Here is an 18,839-nt window from a genome sequence, read left to right as displayed (position 1 = left end):
TGGGGTTAATTTGGAGGGTGGCCATTTGGAGGAGGCTACGAAAGCGGGTAGTGACTATGGTGGGGTGGGGACCACGACCAGCGCCAGAGCCGCCACCGTGGACAGACGCCCACCCAGACCCTCCCCTAGACTTTATGCTGGTGCGCTCGGAGTTCGCACCTTAAGGGGGGGGTTATGTCACGTTCCTGACCTATTGTTCCTTTTTCTGTTATTTATTTAGTTTGTCAGGGCGTGAGTTGGGGTGGGTTGTCTTTGTGTGTTTTTGTTTAGTCTAGGGGTGTTGTATGTGTATGGGGTAGAGAAGAGTGAGGTTGTCTAGTTATGTCTATGGCTGCCTAGATTGGGTCTCAATCAGAGACAGCTGTCATTCATTGTCTCTGATTGGGAGCCATATTTAAGGCAGCCATAGGCAGTAGGCTTTTGTGGGGAGTTGTCTATGTTGAACGTTTGTTGCTTGTCTGTGCACTTACGTTATTTAGCTTCACGGTCGTTTGTTGTTTTGTTAGTTTGTATATAGTGTTCGTTTTGTGTTTTCTCTCTCTTCTCAATAAAAGAAGATGTATTTTGCACACGCTGCGCCTTGGTCCAATCTCTCTAAAGAAGACGATCGTGACAGGCCCTCACCTTGGTGAAGTGATTCTGTGGCTCAAATCTCATGACATTCACAGTGACTGCAGCTACAATGAGTGAAAACTATTGACAGAAAATGAAAAAACTATTCAAGCAATTAGCATCTGTCTAAGTCAGGGGGATTCCTCTTTTTTCTACTACAGATTATTGTCACTTATTCGTAACTTGGGTTTGAAATCACATCTCTTACGCAGGCTCATTGAGATAACTATCTAGGTGCAGTAAAACCCATTTTCAAACCCTGTCACTTTAGTGCTTTTCTTTATGATACATGTGTTATCTGGCTGCTGATGAGTGGATGAGCTTACCGCTATTCTCAAAACTAAACAATGCTTTGTGCTATGCTTTTTGTTTCCCGTAAGCTTCCTGATCTGCTCCATTAAATCATAGGGGTGGTAAGCTACTGTCACCCTATCTTTGTTTTACTGAAAATGTACGGTATGTATAATTTTTGAATGTCTGGTTAAAATAGTAATATTACGTAGTCTTATGTATTATTTGTCAGTAAGACCAGTGGGCTGGCCTGCAGTTTGCAATATTAAACTTTACATTGAGTTGTGTGGTGTTTGCATTTTATTGCACACAACCATCACGTGTAGATAATGCCACCAACATAATTTCCCTAAGGGGACAATAAAGTCAGTAAACACTACAATATTTCACAAGCTGCACTGTGAGAATATTCTATGTATCGTAACTAATCTACAAACATAGACAGAAATTAAATTTGTCTTCCCTACAGACACACAATGCAGTGTCACTATAGTTACTTGAGGGAGTTACAACTGCATGTATTTGATTTCAGACAAAGGAAATTAACTTGAGTGGGCCTACCCTAGCCTGGAGGATAAAAAAAATGCTGAAACAGTCAAGATATAACGTACTTAGGGCTATCAGTTTATTAGTTGATTAACAGTGCATATGAGGGGAGTGAGGACAGAGAAAACCATCTTAACTGCAGGGCAGATGAACTTTATGACAACTGGAAACAGCATAGGTGAGAGACACTAGAAATAGAAGCCACATTACACAGGAAATGACATGAGGATATCCAATGAAGGACCAGGCCTTAAGGTACTACCTGAGACCCTGTGTACCCTGTATTTATCCTGCCATTCATTACAATGGTTCCAATTGGCCTGGTTCTCTCTCTTTCTCTCTCACGTCATACATGAGGTCATCTCATAAACTAGTATATCACGTCTACTTCACACATCTTGTATATGTACCCATTTTGTACAATAATTGATAACAACTTGACATGGTTATGAACAATTTATGCTTGTACCCCTTAAAGGCCCAGTGCAGTCAAAAATGTGATTTTTCTGTGTTTTAGTTATGTTTTCACACTATGAGGTTGGAATAATACTGTGAAATTGTGACAATTATGACAACTGCCCTCATGGTGTAAGAACTGTTTGAAATGACCTCCTGAGTGGCCTCATAGGACGGCGCACAATTGGCCCAGCGTCGTCCGGGTTAGGCTGGTGGGGCTCTACCAATTGTCACTTAATTGTTACCCAAAAATGATTTGATATTGAGAAAAGAAATGGCTGCATTGGACCTTTAAGGGGTTTTCTGATAAGTTAAGCCTATACCACATCATTTTAAAAAGATTAATGCCTGATGCAGTTGAAAGATGAAACTGTGCATTAATGAAATTTTAGGATCATACAGCTAAATGAGCACTCAGTGAGGTCACAGGTAATGACAGAGGTCATTTACCCAGTTCTCTAATGGATAGACAAACTGACAGACAACTAAAAAAAACATTATTTTCAATTTCAAGTTTGTTGCCTTTTTACATGTGAGTTAATAGCAAACAAAAAAACTTTTAACAACAAGCATCTCGAAAGAACAGCTCTGTCTCCAATCATTTATATTTCCCTCATAGATTAAATGATAACCATAACATATTCCTGCATTATATAGGTGAAAACTCTGTACATAAGGCACTTACAAATCTACATTTTGATGTATTACAACTTTGTAACAAAGTTTTTAACTTTTTAAGTTTTAAACTTTGTTGGGTAATATTCAGCAAACATCGATAAAAACCCACAAAATCCTGTTCAAAATTAACTCCCTCTTAATTTCCCCAAAGATACTTTCAGTTTCTCCTCCTATCTCTCTTCCTGAGAACAATATCTTTAAACACATCTAAACTCAACCCTGATAATCTGACACAACATTGTCACATTGGACTGTGATCTGTCTTCATCTAATGGAAAATAAAATGCATGGAGTACATAGGACATAGCCTCCAATTATGTCATATCATTGAAGCCATGACCCCATGGAGGTCCTTGTTATTTTTGGTCTCTAAAGAGGTGAAAGAATGCTGGAATGTGACCTCCAGCTTCCTGTGGACTGCTGTCTGGGACTCTGCCAACACAGAGGTGGGGGGCCTGGCCTTCAACAGAGTTTGGGAACATGTCCCTAGTGATGTGACGAGTGTCTTATATATACTTCCTCCTGGGCTGGGGTTACAGTATGGAACTCAAGTTAGTGAGTGTTAGCGCTGTGATAGATTTTTCTGCATCTGAAGAAAGAGAATTCCCCTTTGCAACTCTCAAGAGACATCTCTAGTTACAGTTGTGTTCACCATCATGGCAGTCTTATTCATTCTATCAGAGGGTCATATTAACTATTGCTTTTGTACAGTGCAATTGATCTGACACCATGGTGATCCAGACTCGCACCAACTCCATCCCAGATCCACACCTCATCACTATCTTCCCTGTCTACTCTGACCTATCAGTCAGCACCTTCCCTGAGGTACAGTAGAAAGGTGCTGCTATGCGATGGGTTTATGTTTTGCCCTTACAGGGCTTTACTATGGAGGCCTGTAACTATCTCTCTCAAGTCAGGGCTAGGGCACGAATCAAAGGAGTCATTTCCATTTCCTCCCACTTGGCTAATTACTGTCTGCACACTCTTCCAGCCATTCGTCTTCCCTCTCGTGTCATAACAGAAACCTTTGCAGTGAAACACCCCAAATTACCCTGCGTAGATTAGACAGAGGTGTTAATACAGCAAATCCATCCTCACAAGGTGGAATATGTTTTAACAGAGGGAGAAGCGTCGGAAGTTGATGTTCATCTTGGTGAGGCCAAGGTGTTTGAGGGGGGTGGAGAGGGCGAAGGCAGCCTTCATGGGGATGTCACAGAGCAGGTCAGACTCCTCACCACACTCCTTCAGCTCGTAGGTGGCGTCGTCTAGCATCTCCTTGTGGCGGTGACACACCTGCTCCACCTTCAGCCGGTGGATCTCCACACGCAGGCGGATCAGCTGCCGAGCTAGACGGTTGTCCTGGAACCGCATCTCCCTCTGAGGATGGCAGGCGGAAAGGAGAGAGATGAGAGAGAATGGGGAGAAATCAGTCATCAAATATAAAATTCTAGCAATCAGACCCCAGGATTAGGTTTTTGCATTTAGTGGGTGCTATTGATGTGTAATCACATGATCTATGTGAAAAAATACTTTGCCTTTCTATTTGGGGATTTTTTAGCTCTGAAATTAACACAAGGTCCCTATTGTTTTAGCATGTTTGCATTATTTTGGATGCAAAGATAGCACAAAGTCATGCTCTAGTCAGACAAGCATTCAAGCAAAATTAAACAGTGAAAGCACGATTATTTCCCATAAATCTCTCCGTCACACAACAGTGGCATCTGACACAGAGACTCTATGCTCTGGCACGTGTGCATCATGAGGATGCCAAACCAAACCAGTGTAACTACCTGGTAATTACGTTTGCCAAATAGTTGCACTGCCTCTTATTCACAATGGTGGAAAAAGTACTAAAATGTCATACTTGAGTAAAAGTCTAAAAGTATCTGGTTTTAAATGTACTTAAGTACAGTGGTAGAAAAAGTATTCAAGTAATACTTAAGTAAAAGTACAAAGTAAAAGTAATTGCTATACACCCAATTCCTTATTTTAAGCAAACCAGGCAGCACGATTTTCTTATAATTTTTAATTACGGACAGACAGGAGCACACTTCAACACTCAGACATCATTTACAACCACAGTATTTGTGTTTCGTGAGTCCGCCAGATCAGAGGCAGTAGGGATGACAAAGTGTTATATTGATAAGAGTGCCCTAATTCTGGCCTGGTTGAGCATTATAAATGTAATAAGTACTTTTAGGTGTCAAGGAAAATGTATGGAGTAAAAAGTACATTATTTTCTTTAGGCATGTAGGGGAGTAAAAGTAAAAGTTGTCAAAAATATAAATAGTAAAAATAGTAGATACCCCAAAAAACGACTTAAGTAGTACTTTAAAGTATTTTTACTTAAGTACTTCACACCACTGCTTATTCATATGTACTATCATATTTTCGTTGTATTCTACATATCTAGGAAATGCAGAGATAGTGTAGCCTAATTATTTTCTAACATGTCCATGTACAAATAACCGTGTCAGATTTGGAGAAAAAAGGGTAATTATGTTGAATTTCGGCATTCAAAAAATGTGTGCTCACCAACTCTTTCCTAAGAAATTCCAACGCGTCATTAATGGTATCGAAGCCACAGATGTTGCGGATGGTTAGATCTGAGTTCTCATCCCGCATAATTTCAGGCAAGAGCACATATTTCTCTGCAGTCGCTTGGACATTTTTTGAACCATTTGGGTTCTCCTTCCATGGTTGGCTCTGCAAGCGCTCCTGCCATTCAAAGTATGATGGTCTGCGGGTTTGTAACTTTAGTTTTTCGGTAAGTGCTTTCACATTGTTCAAATCCTCAGCTTCTCCCTCAGTATCTCCATCGGGGTTATCCTCACCTCCCAGCTCTTTAAAATCCATTGCAAGTGCTCTAGACGTTTAAAAAGGATCTGCTTAAAAATACATTTCAGAGGCTGCAAAAAAGTTGGAATTAGTTATTCACAGAGCACGATGCCTCTTGAAGCACATGAAGTGTTCTGTCACTGGGCTTGCCAGTTCTAGATTGGAGTGTACTGGTGATCCTTTATTTATAGAATGCTAAGGAGAAGCAGAAGTGGCCTCCCATATCCATTATGGAGAAGAGATGTAGTTCATGCAAGTAGCCTCCCCCATGATATCCACCTGACCACACCAAGGTGAAACAAATAGTTTGCTGTGTCCACTTATGGCAGCACCCAGGTGCAGCTTTTAACATTGGAATGCAATGATTTGACATGTCAATGGTTCAAAGGTTTTGTATAATTTCCCCTCTAAATTCCTTAAACACTAAAATGGCAATGGGATGAAATTGATTTAGCCATATCTCTTAAACGTTTTATGTTAAAGACATGCTGCTGTACTTTGGCGACTAAAAAAGTATTTTTGAAACCTCCCGCTTTGGGCAGGATGTGTAGTTCATAAATGCATTATCTATGAGCAGACTTACTGTCTTACCTCAATTAGCCACAAAATCCCTAGTTTGAAAGCAACTGTTATCTTGAAGCTGTTTTCCCTACATTTCCCACCACCTTGGGCAGCCCCTAGCAATTCCAGTTCTAGCCAATGAGCTTCAGCCCCTCACATTTGAGTGAAAGCTAGCGAGAGGCCTGTCCAGCGTTATCCAATAAGGTTGCAGTGTGGGCCCAACGGCTCAGTGGACACAGCAGAGAGAGAAAGAGAGTGAGAGCAATGACCTGGTGCACATATGACATAGTATGCAATTTTCGGGACTACTTTTGTATCCTGAGTGCTACTTTCAGAACTACTGGCTAAAAAGTATACAAAAGTACCTGAGAATCTCTTTAAGATGGCTCCTCGATACATTTAGGGTTTAAATGGAATGTTTGTAATTAAAATATGTTATTTGATCAGATAATATTGTGGTGTAGCCATTCCATGTTTAATAGGGCAGGTACAGGTAGCTATACACAAACATCATGTAATTAGTTAATGGTCTTCCTGACAGACAAACAGCTGACAAACTCCTTAGAAATAGGGATTGGAATGTCTTAATTTGAGGCAATGCCTCCATCTAGTGGTAATTTTCGAACACACTTCTGGTCAATTGCCCAATAATGCCCAATAATGGGCTGGAAAGATGGATGGGATAGCAATATGCTGCATGTTTTAGACAATATGTGAGTGTAAACATTTACTCACCTATTACTTGAACTCCAGATGATATATATATATATATTTTTTTAAATCAAAGACTAGGTCACACACAGGAAATGAGAAGGGTATTGCTTTAGGTTAGTGACCTGAAGTTACTAGAGTAGCATCTACTTGGTTGGAAGCCGAGGCTACTAAATCAAATCAAATCAATGAGTAATGTAAACTAACTAGTCTGGGACGGTTCAACAACAGCTTGAAAGAGACAGAAATCAGTCAGCAGCTGATTTCACTCAAAAAATCAAGTGGTGAGGTTTGCTGTCTTGAGACTGTCAGTTCTTCAGCAGGTACCAGGGCCCTGTGGATACGTTATAATGACTGACTAGATGCAGACGATACCATTATCTTATCATGAACTGGGTATTAATATGAACCGAGTATGAATTGAATGAACTTTTTTAGGCAAGATTATCTACAAAATGCAAACCCAATATTAGGCTACACACTAATAGGCATTTTGAAATGAATTGCCCCGTATTGATAGGATCTTTGACTTTGTGTTCTCTCACCACTGCTTTCAGGAAACGCTCACTTCCTTCTTTTGTAACCACAAGATGTTTTCACATTTTAGGGGCTGGTTGGAAAGCAGCCAAGTATGGCTTAAAGAGGTGTCCCCACAGGCAGGGTGGGTTAATGAGAAAACGAAAGGAAATAACTGCTATGAAGAGGTTATTAACTTCAAACAAACACTTCGCCTAGCTGTAGCTACAGCAAGCTACAGTCAACATTTGGACCGTGTGGCAAAATACCCTTTTCCATGGGACAAGAATAAGTGGTTTAATTTCAATAATTCAGATGAGTAGCCTAAACAAGATTCAGAAGAGGAAAATAAACTGTGAAGACTTTTTCTGCCGCGCGCGACTTGGATCTCCGTGCGCTTCTTGTCATCTTGCGCTGATGCGATGGAGTTTTCAGAGCACATAAAGACCGCGAACGTTGAAGATGTCGTTCTGAGACGGCCGTTTCATCCACCGATGCAAGGAACGTTATGTGTCACTGGCCACCACCTGCTCTTCTCTAACAGAGATGGAGACAGCTCGCGGCTGGTCTTGTTACTTCTCAGAAACATCGATGCCATAGAGAAAAGGTAAGTGGGGTGAGGGCAATACGTGACCGCTTTTTCCACTAAAGTATTTAAATGTCATATTCAAAGGTGTAATGATGGACCATATAGCACTATACAGAACTGCTGCCATATTGCCTGAATACCCCATATTTCAATGTGCTGACAGCCAATTGTCACATTGGGGAAACTAATAGTTACTAATAAAGTGTTTAACATGTTAACATTTTCCCAGCCTACATCAGTCTGATTGTTGGGTCAGGGTGCCTGTGTAGCCTGTTGATAAACATGTCTCACTAACCCATCTTGCTGTCTCTCTCCCTCCATCCTTCTCGCTGTCTCTCTCCCTCCATGCCCAGTGTGGAAAACCTGTTGGGCTATTCCAGTCTCTTCTCTAGTACAGGCCAGAGTCAAAGGTTTGACATAAGTGTGACACCTTGCGTGTGAGTCTGTGTGTGTTTGTGCGTTTTGCAGTGTGCTGCTATCCATGTCCTGTGCAGCACTGTGTGAAAATAACAGGATTCTGATGCTGCAGGAATAATAACCAATCCCACCTTCGCTCAAGCTCTGTCTCACATGCCATCTTTTTGAATCCTCTCCATATGCTTTGTGTCATGAACTGCGAAGAACCAAATGCAGGAATTTCAGTGCTCATTTACTGCAGTTATGAATCTGGTTCAGACAGTACATTTGGAGGTGTAGTGCAGACAGAGTTGATATGGAGGGGAAATGTGGGCCTCACATCCTTTCTCTGAGAGAATCTCCACTCCCACCAGCTGGTTGGATTGGACTTACTTTTTTGAATGCTTTTTTGGAGGGGAGGCAGCCTAGATCATGGAACCCTGAGGGGAAGTGTTGAGGGTAATATGTGGGGTTAGACAGAAGCCCTATAATGATGTGTGTGTATTTCATATGAAGGCCTTCCGGGTCCTCTGGAACAATCACCCTCAAGTGTAAGGACCTGTGTGTTCTGCAGCTGGACATTCCAGGCATGGAGGAGTGCCTGAACATTGCCCGTTCCATTGAGGTACAGTAGCAGGGTGGTAGAATACACACAGGCTGTACATACATACCCAGCATGTAAAAACTAGTATTACAGTCATAAAGGTTTAACAACATTACAATTAGTGTTTTGCTTTTTGTTTTGACTAGACAGTAACTTTTTGCCCCCCTGCTCTCCCCCCCCCCCTCTCTCTCTCTCTCTCTGTAGTATCTCTCTTCTCTGGACATTGTGTCCGATATGTATCCATTCTTCTACAGACCGCTTAAACTCAGTCTGCAGGACCAGTGGGGCCTCTCATCGCCTGAACAGAACTACGCTCAAATGGAGGAGCTAGTGAGTGCAGCACAAACACACACACACAGATGTCCTTTCGTTTTAGAGTAAATGCAACAATCAGTGCCAATCATCACAAACATTAAGAGGATACAAAACATCCATGACAGACTGACCAGGTGAATCCAGATGAAAGCTATGATCCGTTATTGATGCCACTTATTAAATCCACTTCAATCAGTGTAGATGAAGGGGAGGAGACAGGTTAAAGAAGGATTTTTAAGCCTTGAGACAATTGAGACATGGATTGTGTATGTGTGCCATTCAAGAGGGTGAATGGGCAAGACAAAAGATTTAAGTGCGTTTGAACGGAGTATGGTAGCAGGTACCAGGCGCACCGGTTTGTGTCAAGAACTGTAACGCTGCTGGGTTTTTCACTGGGGAGACCAAACGGAGGCGTCAAGATAAATCAATCCTGCTGAGGCCACAATACCAGCCCTGCAGCCGATTACATGTGGTTCCACTTACTGCATTATGACTGTGTAAACAATACATGTGAGAAACGACATGAATCCATGCTCATATATATAGTCAGCTTCCTGTGGAGCCCTTGTCATGGGGAATTTACTCTAGTTCTAAAACACATAACCTGGGGATCGCTATGTCAAGAGACCCTATTAGAATCAAGATAGTGGGTGTAGGCACTGTTAGAAGAAATCATACTATTTAAAACCAAAAGGGTTCAATGGCTCGCTTCATATATGGCCCTCAAAAAGGTTCTTTATACTGTAGAACGTTAAATCACCCTTATTTTTAACAGTGACCAATATGTACCTATTGATCTGTGTTGTGTCTTCCTATCTTCTCTCTTTCTCTGCAGCAGGACAGGTGGAGACTGAGTCATGTGAACAAGGACTACTCTGTGTGTCCCTCCTACCCCCCTGCTGTTATTGTCCCTCACTCCATAGACGATGAGACATTGGTGAAGGTGGCCAAGTTCAGACAAGGGGGCCGCTTCCCTGTCCTCTGTTATTACCACAGGAAAAATGGCATGGTGAGATACGCATGGATCCACTTAGTCACACACACAAATACTTTTATGTCACTACAATGTACAGTAATTAATGTTGTTTGACATTAGATGGTTTTAAAAAAATTATGTTTTATTTATTTAACTAGGCAAGTCAGTTAAGAACAAATTCTTATTTTACAATGATGGCCTACCCCAGCCAAACCCTCCCCTAACCCGGACGATGCTGGGCCAATTGTGCGCCACCCTAAGGGACTCCCGATCACGGCCGGTTGTGATACAGCCTGGGATCAAACCAGGGTCTGTAGTGACGCCTATAGCACTGAGATGCAGTGCCTTAGAACGCTTCGCCACTCGGGAACCCTTCTTTATCAAATAGCAAAATTGTGTTTCCCAGGTCATCATGCGCAGCAGCCAACCCCTGACAGGAGCCAATAGGAAGCGCTGCAGAGAGGATGAGCTCCTCCTCCAGGCGGTGATTGACGGCTCTGGGCTGGGTTACATCATTGACACCCGGTCCAACCAACAGGCTCAGCAGGCCAGGATGACAGGGGGCGGGTTTGAATCTAAATCTAGCTACAGTTGCTGGAAGAGACTGCACCGTCAACTGGAAAGGTGTCTGTCTGTGTGTTTGCCTGTTGTGTGTGAGTTTTTTTCATTTGTTTGTGGCTACGTATATCTAACCTAGTTGCCAGGGTGTTTCTGCTTTAACCAACCCCTTTTTTGTAGCTCTATGCTTGTTGACTGAATAGTTATATTTGTGTGTGTGTGTCCCCAGGGGGAAGGTGCTCCAGGAGAGTCTGATAAAGTTGGTGGAGGCTTGTGGGGATCACTCCCACAGTGTGGATCGCTGGCTCAGCAAGCTGGAGAACTCCAAATGGCTCTCTCACGTCCACACTGCCCTGGCCACAGCAGGCCTACTGGCAGAGTGTGTGGAGAGGTAGATGTGCACTCTACTCTCAGAACCCTAAATGTAATGTTTTCAGAATGGGGCGGCAGGTAGCCCAGTGGTTAGAGCGTTGGGCCAGTAACCGAAAGGTTGGTAGATTGAATCCCCGAGCAGACAAGGTAAAAAGCTGTCGGTTTGCCCCTGAACAAGGCAGTTAACCCACTGTTCCGAGGCCGTCATTGTAAATAAGCTTTTGTTCTTAACTGACCTGCCTAGTTAAATAAAATAAACATAATGTGAGCGGACCAACTAATTGGGCGTCACTCTAAAGTGGGAAGGTGGAACAAACGAGTCAGGAGTAGGTTTCTTGATTGAACACAATTCTATATTGAGGGCATTTGGTCAACACAAACACTCCAACATAATCAATGAAAATCTTCTTCTCCAGATTAAACAGGAACACAATATGATTGTCTTTTAAACTATAACAAAAGTCACCGGATTGTCACCGTCTTAATGGTTCTTCATAGATAGCTCCTCTCTCTCGGTGGCAATCTTCCAGAGTTAGTTCTTCCCCCTTCTGCTGGTTCCATACTCTCTCTTATAGGGGAAGGAGAATATCTCATTAGTAGTGTCAGCTGTGCTTAATTGCCTCTGGTTACCTTGTCTCCCATGCCTTGTTGGGCTACCATCCGTGAGCCCAGCCTGCCCTCTGGTGGTCCTTCCACATACCTTCCCCCTCAGGACCGAACCGGAGGGTCGGGCGCCAGACGCACCGTCTTGGTCGCGTCGGGACAGCGCGTCTGCATTCCCGTTCCTCGATCCGGCCCTGTGGATGACATGGAAAGAGAACGGTTGTAAAGACAAAAACCATCTGGCTATTCTGTTGTTATTGTTTCTCTTACCAGCCATCCACGTGAGGGGCGCATGGTCCGTAACTAAAGCAAACCTCCGACCCAGTAGGTAGTACCGGAGATAATCGAGGGCCCACTTAATGGCTAAGGCCTCTTTCTCTACGGTAGCATACCTCTGTTCCCGATCGCTGAGCTTCCTACTTATGAAGAGAATCGGCTTCTCTGCTTCGCCTTTACCCTGAGCTAGTACGGCCCCGAGCCCCATATCCGAGGCGTCGACCTGCACAATGAACTCTTGTGAGAAGTCCGGAGCCTGTAGGACGGGATCAGAACACAGGCCATCTTTTAGCGATTGAAAGGCCTCTTCCGTCTCGTCTTTCCACTCTACCTGGTTTGGCAAGTTTTTCTTGATGAGGTTTGTGAGGGGATTGGCAATGGTTGCATATCCCGGGATAAAACGGCGATAATATCCCGTTATCCCTAAGAAGGCCCGAACGTCCCGCTTGGTCCGGGGTCGCGGCCAGTCCCGAATTGCCCTGGTCTTCTCTGCCTGTGGGCGTATTTTCCCATTCCCCACGGTGTACCCCAGGTATTCCGCTTCGGACAGACCCAGGCAGCATTTATTTGGATTGGCCGTCAACCCTGTGGCTTCCAAACTCACGAGCACCGCCCGTAATCGCAGGAGGTGACTATCCCAGTCCTCGCTGTGGATAACCACATCGTCTATGTACGCCGCTGCATACTCTTGATGGGGCCGTAGAATGGCATCCATGAGGCGTTGGAAAGTTGCAGCGGCACCATGCAGTCCGAAGGGCATCCTCACATAATGGAAAAGCCCCTCTGGTGTGGCGAAGGCAGTCTTTGGGCGATCCTCCGGAGCCACCGGCACTTGCCAATATCCTTTCGTCAAATCCAGGGTGGTGATGAACTTGGCCTTTCCTAAGCGCTCCAAGAGTTCATCCACGCGGGGCATGGGATACGCATCGAATGTAGAGATGGCATTCACGGCCCTAAAATCGTTGCAGAGTCTCATACTACCATCGGATTTGGGGACCAGGACTATGGGACTGGACCACTCACTCGTCGATGGCTCGATCACACCCATCCTCAACATCTCCCTTACCTCGTTCTTAGCGATGACTCGGCGAGCCTCAGGAATCCTGTAAGGGCGGATATGCACCTTCTTGCCGGGTTCAGTGTGGATATGGTGGAACAGGACATCTGTTTGTCCTGGGAATGGAGAGAATATTCGACCGAAGTTCATAATCAGCTTGTCTAGCTGTCTTGACTGCTCCGGCAGGAGAGTTTGACCACGGCGCACCGGTGGTAGAGCCTCCTCTTTTCCTTTTCCCTCCAGGGCCATCAAAGCCACCTCCTCCTCTCTTCCATGGTACGGCTTCAACAGGTTTATGTGATAGAGTTGGACCTTCTTCCTTCTATCAGGTTGCTTGATGAGGTAATTGACCGGTGAGACCCTTTTCATTACCTCGTAGGGTCCCCTCCACTGTGCCAGCAAGCGATGTTCGGCCGTGGGCACGAGCACCATCACTTTCTCTCCCACGGTGAACTCACGGGGGGTCGCGGACTTATCATAGGCCCGGCCTTGGGTCCTTTGTGCCTTCTCCATATGCTCCTTGACTATGGGCCACACTGCTGACAGGCGGTCTCTCATCAGGGTAATATGTTCTATTGTGGATCGAAAGGGGCATGGTTGGGTCTCCCATGTCTCCTTGGCTAAGTCGAGGATCCCTCGACAGGGTCTGCCATAGAGCAATTCAAACGGAGAGAATCCAGTGGATGCTTGGGGTACTTCTCGCAGGGCAAACATTAAGTGTGGGAGAAGCATGTCCCAGTTTTTCCCGTCTCGGGACACCACTCTTCTCAACATGCTTTTAATCGTTTTGTTCAAGCGTTCACACAACCCGTCTGTTTGAGGGTGGAATATGCTTGTACGTATCTGTTGAACCTGATACAACCGACACAAGTCCTTCATCAACCGCGACATGAATGGGGTTCCCTGATCAGTTAAGATCGTCTTGGGGAGGCCCACCCGAGAGAACATCATGAATAATTCCTTGGCAATTCCCTTTGACGACATGTTACGCAGGGGTATGGCCTCCAGGAACTTGGTAGCGTAATCTATGACCACTAGGATGTACTCGTGTCCTCTGGCGGATTTTGGGAGGGGTCCTACGAGGTCCATAGCTATGCGTTCAAAGGGAGTCTCTATGATGGGGAGAGGAATCAAAGGGTTACGCAGGTGTGGCCGTGGAGCTGTACGTTGACATTGATCACACGTCCTACAATACCTGGCCACATCCCGGGTGACCCGGGGCCAATAGAATCTCTGCATGATTCTGTCAATAGTCTTGTCTCGTGCCAGGTGTCCTCCTAGGACGTGGGAATGGGCTAACTGTAGAACTGTATCCCTGTATGGTCTAGGCACCATTAGTAATTCCTGGTTTTCCCCCCTTCGTCGTACGACCCAGTATAAGAGACCCCGCCTGATTGCATAGTAAGGAAGAGGGGGCTCACCTGATCCGTCGACGTTCCTCCCGTCGATTACCTTCACCTTCCTCATGGCCTCCCTTAGGTCTGGGTCTCTATGCTGCGAGGTGCCGAACTGTCCCTTTAATTCCTGGGGCAGATCAACCTCGGTAGAGGGATGTGGAGGATGTTCCCCATCCCCCTCAGGGGTGACCGATGAGAACCCCGTCCAGGTTCCCTCCTCGGATGGAGCTTCAAATATATCCCTTAGCGTCTGGTTGCTCCTTCCTTCCTGTGTAGTGTATAACCCTTCACAGGTGTCTTCATCGGTGGTTTCCTGGAATATCTGTCGTAAACGTTGGGTTGCTATTTCTTCCTCTGCTGCAGAGGACGAGGACGTAGCTACGTCTCCTTGTAGGACTACTACCTCGGGCTTGGATTTTCTCTTCTTTCCTGTCCCCCTTCTTTCCATGCATAACGTCATCTGCCGAAGCTCCTTATATAGGGGACAGTCTCTCCCGATCAATAATGGTACCTTCAGCTGGGGCACTTTCCCTGCCCTGACTGTACACCTTCCTTTTGGAGTGAGAATCGGCAGATTCACAGTGGGGTAATAGTGGGTGTCTCCATGGATACAGGATACGGCTACTTTGTCTGGTAGCAGTGTTGCGGAGGTCACCAGCCGCTCCTCTACTAACGTAACCATACTTCCAGAGTCGAGAATGGCTACCACATCTTGTCCTTCGACTCGAACTGGAATCTCTGGGGCTGGGGCTATTTCTGCTAACCAACAGTGTTGATCCTGCCCTCTCAAACCGCGATGTGTGGGGGTGGGCAGTGATGACTCTGTGACCATGGGCTCGTCCTTGCTAGGACATTGTGGGGCATAATGGTCGGGAGACTGACATTTATAACACCGACCCTGCTGTGTGGGGGATGACTTCTCCCACCTCCGGAGGGGGTTTGGACGTTTCGGTGGCGGACGCGTCGGTGTGAGTTGTGGTACGGGATTGTAAGAATCCTTCAGATCCTCCTTGTCACTTTTTAACAACTCCCCTGTAGACCGATATGTTTCCACCGCCTGGGCTATGTCGTCGGCTGACAACGGGTTGGCTTGCCCCACAACCCTTTTTAAGTCACTGGGTAATTCCCTCAATATCTTGTCCACTACGAGAGTCTCTATCACCTGTCCTACTCCCTTTTCAGGTTCTAGCCACTGTTTCGTCAGTTGTATTAATGCAAAGATCTGGGCACGGACGGGTTGGTCAGCTGTATAGGTCCATTGATGGAACTTTACGGCCCTATCTCTGGCAGTCAGCTGGTACCGGGATAGGATCTCGGTTTTTAGTCGCCCATAGTCCGCAGCTTCGCGGGCATCCAGGTCAAAATAGGCTTCCTGAGCCACCCCGGTCAAAAGAGGAGCTAATGCGCTTGCCCATTCTGTGGGCGGCCACTCTTCCAAGGTGGCCGTCCTTTCGAAGGTCATGAGGAAGGCCTCAATATCATCCTCCTTGGAGAGACGAGGTAAGATGGCGTGAGCAGCCGCTCTTGGCTAAACTCTAGGTTCTTCTCGCCGGCTCAGCTGTTGTTGCAGGAGTTCTATGGTTGTATGCTGTGTCGTGATCAACTGTTGTAGTAGGGCGTTGTCCATCGTTCTTGAATGGTTCCTCCGGGTCTACTGGAAGAATCTTGATTTACTCACTTATCCTTGTGTAACTCGTCCACCTAATGCCCACATTCTCCACCAATGTGAGCGGACCAACTAATTGGGCGTCACTCTAAAGTGGGAAGGTGGAACAAACGAGTCAGGAGTAGGTTTCTTGATTGAACACAATTCTATATTGAGGGCATTTGGTCAACACAAACACTCCAACATAATCAATGAAAATCTTCTTCTCCAGATTAAACAGGAACACAATATGATTGTCTTTTAAACTATAACAAAAGGCCCCCGGATTGTCACCGTCTTAATGGTTCTTCATAGATAGCTCCTCTCTCTCGGTGGCAATCTTCCAGAGTTAGTTCTTCCCCCTTCTGCTGGTTCCATACTCTCTCTTATAGGGGAAGGAGAATATCTCATTAGTAGTGTCAGCTGTGCTTAATTGCCTCTGGTTACCTTGTCTCCCATGCCTTGTTGGGCTACCATCCGTGAGCCCAGCCTGCCCTCTGGTGGTCCTTCCACAATAAACACAAAATAACATACAGGAACTCAAGTCATTTTGTTCTCCTGATCTGGAATACCTCACTATCAAATGCCGATCGCATTGCATTCTGAAAGAATTCTTGAAAATTTGATTTGAACACTGTGCAGCATAGTCTTACACTGAGTCATAATGTGTGTTGTTTTGCTTTTTTTAAATTGCTGATGTGCTGTTTTGTTTCCTGTATTGTACAATATCTTGTTTACGTGTAACATTGTTCTATGTTATGTAACCCTCTATGGTGCTCTGGCCAGGGATGGCCACTCTGTTCTAGTCCATGGCTCAGAGGGCACAGATACCACCCTTCTGGTGAGCTCTTTGGCCCAGCTCATCCTGGACCCCAACACACGCACACTGGCCGGCTTCCTGGGCCTCCTAGAGAGGGAGTGGCTACTGGTGAGACCCCTAAAATAGTCACACGCTACCTCTTATGTCACAACTATTTTCAAACCCACATATACTGTAGATTGACAGCTGGTAATGTGTACATTAGTCCTGTGTACATTCAATGGCTAACTAGCTATACTAGCTGAAGCTGTGTGTATGTTTTTATCTGTGTTTTTATCTCAGTGTGTGTGTTTTTGATCTGTTGATGTGTGTGTGTACTCCCTTTCCACAGGCAGGTCACCCGTTCCAGCAGCGCTGTGCCCACTCAGCCTACTCCCACGCCCGTCTGAGGCTGGAGGCTCCAGTGTTCGTGCTGCTGCTGGACTGTGTGTGGCAGCTGGCACGACAGTTCCCTCTGGCCATGGGCTTCTCTGAGCCTCTGCTGCTGCGGCTGGCCATGGAGGTCTACGCCTCAGACTATGGCACATTCCTCTGCAACAGTGACCAGGAGAGGTGAGACATTCATGCGTTGTCCAGACTGTCCTTATATCCACAGTCATTGTCCAAGAGTTTAGTGTATCCACACTAAATCCACGGCCGTCTGTCCATCTGTCTGTACCTTTCCACTTACTCTTAATCTCTCCCTCTTTCTTTCGCTCTCATCAGGTGTGCTGCAGGGGTGAAGGAGAGAACCCACTGTCTGTTCCAGTTCCTCCTGAAGCCCAGTGAGAGGGAGCGTTACTCTAACCCCCTGTATGAGCCCACTGAGCTGGCCATCTGGCCCTCCATTCAGCCACAGTCCCTGCAGCTCTGGAGAGGTGAGTTACAGTAACACAGGCAGATCTGAGTCTGCTTTCCCTTACTGCAGCCCTCTGATATACAGTATGTTGGATGGGTGAATTTGAATAGTTATTACATTAAGAGTATCAAATAAGGAAATGTCTTAATTGATGAGTATTAAGCAATGAAATGGTAGATCATGTAAATAAATACATTATTTACTACCAAGATTCCTCTGTCTGGATGTGTATCAGGTCTGTTCCTGCGTTGGACCCAACATGCTGTGCACCTAGAGAAAGCTCAGGAGGAGTTGCGGAACCTTGTCATTGAGTGCCGTGGGGCAAGTTGAAAACACTGATAAATTGGGGTCGAAAAATACAGTGACACACTGGACTGATGGAACACACAGTGACACTCATCCTGGTTGATTGACTGTTGAGGAAGAGAACAAATAAAAACTTTTTTTGTGAGAAAATTATGCTCCTATGGACATGAATTAGATAGGTATTCATCCATCCCAAAGAATATCAAATTGCATTGCATACTGTGAACGTTCCTCACTGTTAAATACTTTTCTCTCATGGTGACATGCATATATTTTGTATCTACCTTTTTTATAGCGTTTTCACTGCAAGTCCATATTTCTTTTTTTATAATGTATTGTGTATTTTTTATTTTTGACCTACAAACACTTTACATTTTAGCAATTTTTTAAATAATTTGATACATGTCAAGGTACTCAATATGCAAATGTTTTATTAAAAGGAATTTAATTTATTTCATAGCTTATTTCTTGCTAACATTTGTAGTGTGATGATCCACCCCAAGAACCCTGGGACTAATGTGATGTGCTTTTAAATTTCGCCTACCCCCCCCTCCCCATTGCCTGCTAGTAGCATTATGCGTTTTGTCACTTTTTTTTAATCCCCTCTCTGACTCTGACGTAAGCCTCTACACTGCAGCCCTGTTCAACATTCAACATTGCAACAATACAAATCCCCTGTGAGCAGGTAGTCAGCATGTTTGCCCACATGTTGGCCCTATAGCGTAGCAGGCTGGATATTGTAGTAATTTACAATTGAGTCGTGACCTCTCGCGTTCTTACATCATAACGAGGAAAACCACGTATCCCAGGATGACTTTCTTCAGCCATGTAGTTACCCAATGGATGCTCGGTGCGCTTATTCAGTGACCAATCGGGGG

The 18,839-nt window shown here is 45.1% G+C and overlaps 2 protein-coding genes across 6 annotated transcripts; one reads left to right on the top strand and one right to left on the bottom strand.

The window, feature by feature from the left end:
- Window positions 1-1,506: 1,506 nt before the first annotated feature.
- On the bottom strand, window positions 1,507-5,618 carry fam167b (family with sequence similarity 167 member B). Its single transcript, XM_071366292.1, has 2 exons — window positions 5,119-5,618; window positions 1,507-3,960 (listed from the first exon to the last, which is right to left on the bottom strand). The coding sequence occupies exons 1-2, from the start codon at window positions 5,437-5,439 to the stop codon at window positions 3,697-3,699; spliced, it is 585 nt and encodes a 194-aa protein (XP_071222393.1). The 5' UTR covers window positions 5,440-5,618; the 3' UTR covers window positions 1,507-3,696.
- A 1,706-nt stretch (window positions 5,619-7,324) lies between these two features.
- On the top strand, window positions 7,325-18,413 carry LOC139553698 (myotubularin-related protein 9). 5 transcript variants are annotated; one of them, XM_071366288.1, is made up of 11 exons: window positions 7,499-7,816; window positions 8,152-8,208; window positions 8,711-8,819; window positions 9,003-9,128; window positions 9,949-10,122; window positions 10,496-10,713; window positions 10,877-11,038; window positions 16,784-16,925; window positions 17,149-17,369; window positions 17,523-17,674; window positions 17,891-18,413. In XM_071366288.1, the coding sequence occupies exons 1-11, from the start codon at window positions 7,632-7,634 to the stop codon at window positions 17,983-17,985; spliced, it is 1,641 nt and encodes a 546-aa protein (XP_071222389.1). In that variant the 5' UTR covers window positions 7,499-7,631; the 3' UTR covers window positions 17,986-18,413. The 5 variants fall into 5 exon arrangements, with proteins under 5 accessions (XP_071222390.1, XP_071222389.1, XP_071222388.1 ...); XM_071366287.1 differs by having other exon boundaries at window positions 8,152-8,235; window positions 9,952-10,122; XM_071366286.1 differs by having other exon boundaries at window positions 8,152-8,235.
- Window positions 18,414-18,839: the final 426 nt, after the last annotated feature.

The sequence above is a fragment of the Salvelinus alpinus genome, chromosome 25 (genome assembly GCF_045679555.1).
Source record: "Salvelinus alpinus chromosome 25, SLU_Salpinus.1, whole genome shotgun sequence".
Classification (NCBI taxonomy): domain Eukaryota; kingdom Metazoa; phylum Chordata; class Actinopteri; order Salmoniformes; family Salmonidae; genus Salvelinus; species Salvelinus alpinus.
Note: the sequence above shows the minus strand (reverse complement) of the source record. Positions and strands in the feature narration are given on the sequence as shown.